Source organism: Cibotium barometz, chromosome 24, assembly GCF_041138505.1.
Source record: "Cibotium barometz isolate CiBa-2024 chromosome 24, ASM4113850v1, whole genome shotgun sequence".
Lineage (NCBI taxonomy): Eukaryota > Viridiplantae > Streptophyta > Polypodiopsida > Cyatheales > Cibotiaceae > Cibotium > Cibotium barometz.
The window spans coordinates 8,707,921-8,719,379 of record NC_141069.1 but is presented as its reverse complement, the minus strand read 5'-3'; the positions used below and the strand labels follow the sequence as shown (position 1 = coordinate 8,719,379).

Sequence of the window (11,459 nt, the reverse complement as noted above, 5' to 3'; positions counted from 1 at the left end):
GAGTCTTAGTGAAGGTAAGAAGGAAAACTTGACTAAGAAATACCCTTAGAAACCCACACATAAATATTATGTTTTTTCAAACAAACTTTGAAAGAAAAATTTCATTGTAAGAACCAATGGAAGTTGGTGTAGTGGTTCAACTGGGTGTGTGCGTAGCGATGTGTTGTGTGTTCCAACCTTGTCCAGCTCCCCGCGGTTACCTGGATGTACATATCCTTCCATGTGCCTGAGTGTGGGTGATTTGGCAGCTTTGTTCTCCCTTCCCCAAAATAAATAAATAAATAAAATAAAATCATTGAAAGTGAGAAATTTTATTTTCTACAAACTATGAAAAACTTTTCCTTGTAAGTGAGAAAATTTATTGCTTTGCCCGAGAGTTTGATGTGAAGCGTGGGTTGGGTTAAGCAGGTAACACAAGAGCAGGAGCTGCTCAGCCTTGTTGGTGTGGATTGAAGTAGGGTTAAAGACATGCTCGAGAAAACAGAAGAAGAGGAAAAGTCTTGTGCGAGGATGCACGCCGCAGTGCTGCGAGAGGAGGATGAAGTGGGTCTCAGGTTAGAGGGCGCTCTCCCATCTCTGAAGAAGGGATGCCGCCCCAGCCCGCGATTGAGAACCTTGTATGCACCTTGTGCAAGTGCACTAAAGGGAGAAACCCAGCTTATGCGATGCGCTTGCACGCCCACACGTGCGAAAGTGGGCTGGGGGCTCATATATTACTTGGACATCACCTAGTCTTGATGCTGGTGGAAGTTGGAAACATATGCAATGCCCAGAAGGTTTTTGACAGGTTGGTGTATCAGAATGAGTGCTCTTGGAATGCTTTAATCACAGGTTACATTAAGTGTGGGAAGTCACGGCCTGCTCTCATCCTTCACCAGAAAATGCAAGAGCATTCTTTACATCCTAACCGGGCTACTTTTGTAGCCTTACTCAAGGCTTGTGCTGCTCTGAAAGATGTGGAAAGAGGCTGTGACATACATGCAGAGATTGCGAGAATGGGGTTGTTGGAAAGAGACCTTTTCCTTGGCAACGCCTTGATTGACATGTATGCCAAATGTGGCTCGCTTGCAAAAGCGCAGGGAGTGTTTGACACCCTTCCAATTCGAGATGTGGTCTCATGGACTGCACTGATTGCAGCATATGCAAAACATGAGCATTGCAAGGAAGCATTGAACTGTTTTGAACAGATGCAACTTGAGGGGATCTCTCCAAATGCTGCTGCATTTGTTTTCGGCTTGAAAGCTTGTGGCAATATTGGAGCCACGGACAAGGGTAGAGAAATACACATGGAGATTCATAGAAAAGGGTTGCTAGAAAGAGACCTAGTTGTTGGTAACGCTTTGATAGATATGTATGCCAAATGTGGCTTGCTTGCAAAAGCACAGGAAGTGTTTGACAAGGTTCCGGTTAGAGACGTTGTTTCTTGGACTGCATTGATTGCAGGATATGCCAAGAATGAGCGTGGTGAGGAAGCACTGCACAATTTTGAACAGATGCATCTTGAGGGAGTCTTTCCTGATGCTGTCACATTTGTTTATGGCTTGAAAGCTTGTGGCAGTATTGGAGCTACAGACAAGGGCAGACATATGCATGCTGAGATTGCTATAAAAGGGTTGTTGGAAAGAGACCTTGTTGTTGGCAACACACTGATTGATATGTATGCTAAATGTGGGTTGCTTGCAAAAGCACAGGAAGTGTTTGATGAGCTTCCAGTTCGAGATGTCATCTCATGGAATGCATTGATCGCAGGCTATGCCAAACATGAGCACAATAAGGAAGCACTGGACTGTTTTGAACAGATGCAACTCGAGCGGGTCTCTCCAGATGCTGTGACGTTCGTTTACAGCTTGAAAGCTTGTGGCAGTATTGGAGCCACAGACAAGGGCAAAGAAATCCATGAAGAGATTGCCAGAAAAGGGTTGGTGGAGAGAGACCTTTTTGTCGGCAATGCGCTGGTGGATATGTATGCCAAATGTGGCTTGCTTGCAAAAGCTCAAGCTGTGTTTGACAAACTTCCAGCTCGAGACTTAATTTCCTGGAATGCACTGATAGCAGGATATGCTGAACACAAGCAGGGTGAGGATGCACTGAACTGTTTTGAACAGATGCAACTGGAGGACGTTTGTCCAGATGCTGTCACATTTGTTTGCTGCTTGAAAGCTTGTGGCATTGTTGGAGCCAGAGGCAAGGGCAGAGAAATACACGGAGTGATTGCTAGGGAAGGGTTTTTGGAAAGAGACCTTGTTGTTGGCAATGCACTGGTCGACATGTATGCCAAATGTGGCTGGCTTGCAAAAGCACAGGAAGTGTTTGACAAGCTTCCAGTTCGAGACGTGGTCTCGTGGACTGCACTGATAGCTGGATATGCCGAACATGAGCGTTGCAATGAAGCACTGAATCGTTTTGAACAAATGCAATCAGAGGGAGTCTCTCCAAATGCTGTCACGTTTGTTTGCAGTTTGAAAGCTTGTGGCATTATCGGAGCCATAGACAAGGGTAGGGAAATACATGCTGAGCTTGCCAGAAAAGGGTTATTAGAAAGAGACCTTGTTGTTGGTAACACATTGGTTGACATGTATGCCAAATGTGGCTTGCTTGCAAAAGCACAGGAGGTTTTTGACAACCTTCTAGTTCGAGATGTTATCTCATGGAATGCATTGATTGCAGGATATGCTCAGCTAGGAGAAATTGAAAATGTTTTTCATACCTTTGACAGAATGCAAGGAGAAGGTGAAAAGCCAAATCTGGTCACATTTGTCAGTGTTCTTAATGCATGCAGTCATGCCGGTCTGGTGGATAAGGCCCAGACGTACTTTGAGGCTATGAGCAGAGACTATGGCATCAGTCCAACTATGGAGCACCATACTTGCATGGTTGATCTCCTAGGTCGTGCAGGCCAGTTAGACAGGGTGGTAGCAATTATCAAGAAATTGCCATTCTGTCTTGGTCCTTTGATGTGGTGTACTGTGTTGGATGCTTGCCGAAAGTGGGGCAATGTGGGGCTCGGAAGAAAGGCCTTTGAACGTGCTTTGTGATTAGGTGTGATTAGATGAAAAGGTTGCTGCAGCATATGTATCATTTATGCAGGTGCGGACATGTAGGAGGATGCAAACAATGTTGAGGCAATGAAAACAAGCGTGGAAGCAGCCAGGAGATTGTTTGTGGACTGATGCTAATAGGATTGTGCATTTATTTCTGATTGGGGCAAAAACCATTTCCAAAGCATTAGCATTCACATATAGCTAGAAGAGCTTTCCCACAAAATGCAGGAGGAAGGCCATGCCCCAAGTTGGCATTGCGTGTGTGAAAACAGTATTTTTCCCAGCCCTAAAAAGGGGATTTTTCTGGGTATTTTTTGGTCTTATTTGGGGAATTTTGTCTTGGCTGCTGGCCTACAGCCGTTAGGCTGACCGACCAGCAGCTCCCGTGAGTATATATAGCTTATTAGCCTCATCATTCACTACTGTGTACCACTTCATTGCACATATCCGGTACCATATGTTGCTGCTGCTGCTGCTGCTGCTGCCGGCATCTACACAACACAGCTTCATCATCCTCGCCTGACATTCAGCACATCAGCATTTCTCATCTGGCCACTACACAGGACAGAAGCCCACTCTCTGCTACAGGCCGCACCGTGGGACAGCAGCCCTCTCTGCTACCTTCAGCGTTTACATCAGCACTGACATCAGCGTTTACATCAGGCTTTACATCTGCATTTACATCAGCCTACATTCAGCATTTACATCAGGCTTTACATCTGCGTTTACATCAGTGCTTACATCAGCACATCAGCGTTTTCTCCACAGCTCATGGACAGCAGCCCCCTCTGCTATACATAGAGCACTTCAACGTTTTTGCCTCAGCTCTCACCATCGGGACAGCAGCCCACTCTCTGCTTATCTTCGCCGTCGACACTGGATCGGGTACGTAGCACCCGTGTCACTATAGCTTGCACCACTCGGGACGGCAGCCCTCTCTGCTCCTCACCACCCATCAGGTACGCAGAACCCTTGTCACCAGAGCTTGCACCATTCAGGTACGTAGCACCCTTGTCACCAAAGCTTTCACCCTTCAGGTCTTACAGCACCCTTGTCATCTGAGCTTGCACCACCACCACTCGGGACGGCAGCCCTCTCTGCTCTTCATCTACCACCTAAGTACAGCAGCACCCTTGTCACCAGAGCTTGCATCACCTCATCTTCTGCTGCCACCACCACCTCGGAGTGCCTCTACATCCACCGACGCGAGCCTTGGATATCGACTACCTCTTGGAGTGCTTTGCCTCACATCGACACGAGCCTTTGTTATCGACCGTGCTTCAGCTCCGACATCATCTTTGCTTCTGCACACTGCTCTTTCTACTCAGAGTCGCCTCACATCAAAGGACTCTTGTACATATGTTCACTCACCATTATATATATGTTCACTATTGGGCATTGATGACATTAGTGGGGATGTCGTAGTATCTAGTCTATACTATGCATGATGGAGTTGATGGTTTATTTTCTTATGAATGACTACCATAAGGTTATAAATTGCACTTTCTTACAAGGTGAATTTGGGCATATTCGTAGATTCATCTAGGTATATCTTTATGCTGTATTAGCAGACATGCAAATTTCACATTGTGAAGTTATCATCCAAGTTGCAGCCAGTTGATATCGTGTTAATTCTTTCTATCTTTAGTGGTGCACGATCTTTTTGTTGTAATAATTCTTTCTATTTGTTATGATCCTTAGTGGTAGGCTTCATTATGGTTGAGTCTGCCCTGTATCTCCGAAGCTCTGATAGAAACTTTGTACACAGACCTTTGTATAAATGTGTGCTCTTATATGTGTGTGTGTGTGTGTGTGGGAGTATATATTAATACCAAGTTCTACACCCAATATTAGGCATTGATGACGTTAGTGGAGATGTTGTAGTATCTAGTCTATACTATGCATGATGGAGTTGATGGTTTATTTTCTTATGGATGACTACCATGAGGTTATAAATTGCACTTTCTTATAAGATGAATTTGGGCATGTTCTTGGATTCATCTAGGTATATCTTTATGCTGTATTAGCGGACATGCAAATTTCACATTGTGAAGTTTTTGTCCAAGTTGCAACTAGTTGATATTGTGTTGATTATTTCTATCTTTAGTGGTGCATATGTCCTATCAACTACCTTTTCGTTATAATAATTCTTTCTATTTGTTATGATCCTTAGTGCTAGGCTTCATTATGGCTGAGTTTGCCCTGTATCTCTGGAGCTTTGACAGAAACTTAGTACACATACCTTTGTATAAATGTATGCTCTTATGTGTGTGTGCGCGCGCGTGGAGTGTGTGTGTGTGTGGAAGCATATATTAATACCAAGTTCTACACCCACTATTGGGTACTAATGACGTTAGTGGAGATGTCGTAGTATCTAGTCTATACTATGCATGATCGAGTTGATGGTTTATTTTCTTATGGATGACTACCATGAGGTTATAAAATGCACTTTCTTATAAGGTGAATTTGGGCATGTTCTTGGATTCATCTGGATATATATACAGACTTATTCACATATTTCATGTTGTGTGGTTTTTCTTTGATCTCTCGTATATATGGTCCTTTCGTCCTTTTGCCCTCACATGGTATTAGATCTATCGTGAGCAAAGGGATTGAAGACCTCGAGAGCACACAGCATGGATCTTCTACCCGCACTCCCGGAGGACCAATTCTTCTCACCAGAAGTTGTTTCTCCAAACTCTGATCTAGACCACACAAGGAATGGGACTTCTTACTCAGTTGAAAGCCCCATTCAAGATCTTACTTTGGGAGACCATCAACCCATGTACATCCACTCATCTTCACCACCTTTGCTGTCACGATCGCCCTCTTATCAGATTTTTTTTCGAGAGGGGATACATTCCTTATGTCAGTATGTTAGTGTGGGACCCTGGCATCCATCATCTTCTCTCATGGTCCCCTTTTTGGATTGAGAGGGGGTGTGCGAAAACAATATTTTTCCCAGCTCTAAGACGGGGAAATTTTTGGGCATTTTTTGGTCTTATTTGGGAATTTTGTCTTGGCTGCTAGCCTACAAGCCTTTAGGCTGGCTGACCAGCAGCTCCCCTCAGTATATATAGCTCAGCCTCATCATTCACTAGTGTGTATCACTTCATTGCACATATTCGGTACCATATTTTGCTGCTGTTGCTTCTGTTGGGCTCTACACAACACAGCTTCATCATAGTCGCCTAACATTCAACACATCAGCGTTTCTCATCTGGCCACTCATGGGACATCTGCCCACTCTCTGCTACAGGCCACACCGTGGGACAACAGTCCTCTCTGCTACCGTCAGCGTTTACATCAGCATTTATCATCAGCGTTTTACATCAGGCTTTACATCTACGTTTACATCAACCCACATTCAGCGTTTACATCAGGCTTTACATCTGTGTTTACATCAGTGCTTACATTAGCACATCAGTGTTTTCTCCACAGCTCATGGGACAGCAGCCCCCTGTGCTATGCATAGGGCGCTGCAGCTTTTTTGCCTCAGCTCTCACCATCGTGACAACAGCCCACTCTTTGCTTATCTTCACCATCGACGCCAAATCAGGTACGCACACGTTGATGTGAGGCAAAGCACTCCGAAAGGTAGTCGGTGTCAAATGCTCACGTCGGTGGATGCAGAGGCACTCCGAGTTGGTAGTGGCAATGGAAGATGAGGTGATGCAGGCTCTAGTGACGAGGGTGCTGCTGTACCTGAGGTGGTAGATGAAGAGCAGAGAGGGCTGCCGTCCCGAGTGGTGGTGGTGCAAGCTTAGATGACAAGGGTGCTACAAGACCTGAAGGGTGCAAGCTCTGGTGTGACAAGGGTGCTGCATACTTAAGGGTGCAAGCTTTGGTGACATGGGTGTTGCGTACCTGAAGTGGTAAGGAACAGAGAGGGCTGTTGTCCCGAGTGGTGCAAGCTCTGGTGACACGGGTGCAGCCTTCGTCATCGACCATGCTTCAGCTCTGACATCATCTCTGCTTCTGCATTGGTCTTTCTACTCAGAGTCACCTCACATTAGACGGCTCTTGTACATATGTTCACTCACCATTATATATAGACTCACTCACATATTTCATGCTGTGGTTTTGCTTTGATCTCTCGTACATATGGTGCTTTCGTCCTTTTGTCCTCACATTGCGTATTATGAGACATCAAATGTGTTTTGTGGGAACATCGAGGAGTATGTGCCATAATCGGTACACCCTAGGGAACACCTATACATGTTGTCCAAAACTTGCAGCATTGTAATGATTGCTATCCAGACAAGGTATCTATGCAAATCAGAGATGCTAAACACTTTCAGTGTGCTTGTGGGGACTATAATGCAGCTGTGAGAGCCATGGCTTCTTTTTACTTGAAATGTTGATGCAAAAGAGTGTCTTTAATATGAGGATGAAAGTGAGTTGGATTCCATGTGTTCTACTGGATGGCCTATGAAAGGTGCTGAATCTGTTGTTATAAGCAAGCTGGTGCAAAAGTGATATGCAGTGAAGCTCACATGGAAAATAATAAGATGCTGGTAGCATGAAATTGCTTTGATCCTTAAGTATTGTTCGGTATTGTCTTTGAATGCCATGATGGTGAATTTCACAAATACAATGCATTTATGGGTGAGCTGGTTAAAGTTGCTCGATAGGATTCATCGCCCCCTAGCGCACACTGTTTTGATGCATTATTCAGCACCTCTCGGCCCGCCTTTCTTCTTGTGCCCATTTTGAAGACGGTGCTAGCGTAAACAATGCTTCCTTAAAACAACCATAGTGTTGCCTACACTCTTGACAGCGCTCTCTTGTACACGCCGATGTTTCCTAGCTTTACTTCTGGGTTGAAGCCGCTCGTAGCTGCATACTTCTCATACTGAACATAGCCTGCAAGGAGCCTTCGAAACTCTCTCTCTCTCTCTCTCTCTCTCTCTCAACCAGCAACCCTCTCCATGAGTGTAGCTAATCTCTTTCTGGTCTGTTTGCTTATATATGTTAGGGGGAAGGTAAAGGAGGCCGGTTACAGTTGGAGAGGCTGGTCAAGGAAGGTGATGTAGTTCCAAGTTGGTAAGATAAGGTGAGAACCCCTCTCTTCGTGCCCTCTGTCAACCTACAAGGAGCCTTCAAATGAAAATCTCTCTCTGTCTCTCTCTGTCTTTGTGTCTCGTTATGAACTTGCAAATCCTCTCCTGCCTTGCGCGCGACTTATCTCAACACTATATCACACGGGGTCTTTAAGACCCCCTTCGAGTGGGATCAAAGATTAGGAGAGAGTCGTGTCTCATCGTCGTATATTAAAGCTGTCGGATCTAAAAGTAAACTAGGGAAAGTAAACTAGGAGCAGCTGATGAAGTTAACAATAGAAGTAACGCTTTATTATCCACACAGAAAGAAAGACCACTGAAAATCGTTCATGCATTGATGGGTCGGACCTTACACAATTCAAAAGAAGTTACAAACCACCCACATCTTTTCTCTCGTGATGTTTACACCACTTGGACCATAGCACATTGTGCACGTAAGAATTCATGTGTTCACACAACTGGTCAGTTAGACAGACTTCTTGGAGTGCTAGCAACAATGAATCCCCTCCTATGTTAGTGAGGCCCAAAGTCGGTCCAAGGTATCCCTCCTACTATTGGGAAGTTGGAACTTGTTGGTTTGGGAGAGTGCTATGAATCCTGCCTAGTTATGTGGGCCCAGGCTAGTGTGATAAATAAGCCTGCCCTAGCTACCCTAGCGCGTAGACATCCCTTCGAGGAGCGGGAGAATCAAGCGACAAAGCCTGAGAGGGAGACAGGCCATCTATCACAACGACGAGGTGTATGGTCTCGTAGGGATTGCCTAGTCTATGGAGACTAGAAGACTGAATTCTAGATTATCGGTGGAATAAAATAAGCCTTGATCTGGATATGAACACTGTATCTGTTTTTAATTAAATCCCTCATTTCCTAGTACTATTGTATCATTGTTAAGTGGTTGTTTTAACGAATGTAAGGTCTCTAATTAAGGAGCTTGTTTATATATCTCGCACAACGTGGTAGGACTAATCAGAAAACAAAATTGATGTGTGAGTTGGGTGGAAAGTGGGAGGATGGAATGCCCTGAGGGCACCATCCTATGGACGGGTGGACTCGATTAGTTAGATAACTTTCCAACAAAATTAATTGAAAGCTCTACGTTAGGTAAGTAGGTCCTAGGTAACCTTACTCTAGAAGATTAGGCCAATGACTGTGCCTCGCGTCGTGGATGGAAAAAAAGCATTGTTTTTGGGAATCAAGAATAGAGGTTGCCCAAGTTAAGGTCAATCACTCTATGGGTGATTCGATTTTAAGAGTCATTTAGGAGACCACGCTCCCCCTGCGGGATAGAACTAGGTCTTACCTATTAGTCGTATCCTAGCATCTTTACACGGTTGAGGTGTCAACGAGTAGGAAATTTTTTCTCTTGTTAGACTTAGTAGACTATCTTAAGGTTTCCCCTTTTTAGGTTGCGGGACTTTACAATTGGTATCAGAGCCGATCTTAGGTTCTAGGATTTGTTATTTAAGGTTGTTTTGGAATATATGTTTTACCTAAAATAAATGTCGATTGATAAAATACCTTACTAGTACAATTTGAATTGGTGATTAAATGATTGTAGGAAGAGGAAGACGCTTACTCCAGATTCCTAGTCTTCCAATATGTCTTCCATACAGCTTGTTGCTCTTCGAATTTCAAATTTCGCGACACGATGATACAGATACTCAAAAAGTTGTTCCTCCCTCACCCCTCTCGTATTCAAACAGGGTGGGGTAGAGATCACTTTTGGAATCGTGGGCCGAGGTACATCATTCGAGGAGACCAAATTGGGAACCTCACCATCGATTTAAAGCAACTTCGTTGGATCGAGAAGCTAAAGATGGTCCACTTATTCTGGCTCATTGGGTAGTCCCAGACCATATAGCTATGTGACCATAGAGGGGATCAATATACCACAGAAACGCTAGGTATACAGCCAAGTGATACAAGTCCTACCCGTTGAGACAAAGTAGGTGTTATGGAACACAATACAATCCAGAGTCTACCTCCCTTATCATCAGTTTTCTGTATCCTAGAAACCACGGCAGAACCTCCATATTTCACCTACGTGGACTGCTCGAGTCTTATGCCTTAGTTTAGCCTAGGAGTCTCTTTTATGATGAATAAGACTAAATACATTAGTCTCAAATCCTTGTAATCAATCTTGTCCTTGTTAAGTATTTGAATTGAAAAATAAGGTGATTTCAAGGTTTTACTTTTAAATCATGAGTGGTGTAAAGTATAAATCTCGTGTTCCTAAATTTAATCTTGCAATGATGGCTAGGGACGATCAACCTTCTCTCCCCCAATGCGATATACACAGATACCCAGGAGAAGAAGCTCCTACTCAAACAGATGCAACCTCCCTACTTTAAGGGGAAGGTTTGAAAATTGAGAAGGATGCCGAAGTATGGATTGAAGCAATGGATGATTACTTCTCAGCTGTTGGTATTGGAGCTGCGAACCAATCCATGCTTGTACGGTTTTGCCTCGATGGGGATGCTAAACTCTAGTGGAAGAAATGGTGCTGCGATAAGGGAGTCACCGAACACTCCCAAACCTAGGATGACATCAAAAAAGCTGTGAAGGAGCGGTATATCCCCCCATCTCATGAATCTATTAAAATGAATGAGTTCTTTAGCCTCAAGCAACTCAATTTAACTACTCTAAGTTCATCACTCTCCGGAAGTATGCCCCACCCATGACCACCTCCCAGTAAAATAAGTGGCCCGATGGTGGCCAAGCAGAGCAAGGTTTCCCTCCATCCTCTTACTAGTGCCCCCCCATTCAAGAATGTACCTAATAGGCTCTCAAAGTCAATATTTTACTCGTGATTAGTGAGTGAGTGGGACTAACTTCTTCACTTGGGTGAGGACCCTACCCCCTATTTATATACAAAATCGAGCTGAAGATATTCTTAAGCAAGTAGAGTAACTCATGTGGGTCTTCTCCCTACGATATCATAGGCAAAGATTATCCCAATATCTTTACACACTTGACTAGGAAATACCTTGTCCAAGCAAAAAGGGGGGTTCCTTTGGATTGTCACCAATCCTAGGGCTTTCTCCAAGGCTCAACAAACAAGTAACCACATCTAAAAAAATCAAGGAGGAATACTCCATGACTTTCTATTAAAGTACCATCAAGTCTAAAGTATCCTCAAACTTAGTAAATCTGATCTATCCCTCAATCCCCTTTCCAAAATACATTCATTAGATCCAATAGCCATGCCCAACCTCATCCGGCCCATGGGTTAGCCACCACTGCCAAACCATATAGTAGGATCCAATTCAAATTTAAGAGTGGCTTATGCCTAAGTACAAGGGATTTCTCACCCAAGCCATCACTTTGACAGGCAATAGAAAACAGACACACCTTC

The 11,459-nt window shown here is 44.2% G+C and overlaps 1 protein-coding gene across 1 annotated transcript; it reads left to right on the top strand.

Moving 5' to 3' along the window:
* Nucleotides 1–350: 350 nt before the first annotated feature.
* Nucleotides 351–4,538, top strand: LOC147624879 (pentatricopeptide repeat-containing protein At2g39620-like). The gene is made up of 2 exons (XM_086818118.1): nt 351–3,122; nt 3,180–4,538. Exon 1 carries the CDS (start codon nt 588–590, stop codon nt 3,033–3,035), a length of 2,448 nt encoding a protein of 815 aa, XP_086674244.1. The 5' UTR covers nt 351–587; the 3' UTR covers nt 3,036–3,122; nt 3,180–4,538.
* The last annotated feature ends 6,921 nt before the right edge of the window (nt 4,539–11,459 follow it).

What these genes read in the sequence shown, in the direction of transcription:
- LOC147624879 (XM_086818118.1), top strand. Translation starts at nt 588, where the DNA reads ATGCCGCCCCAGCCCGCGATTGAGAACCTTGTATGCACCTTGTGCAAG.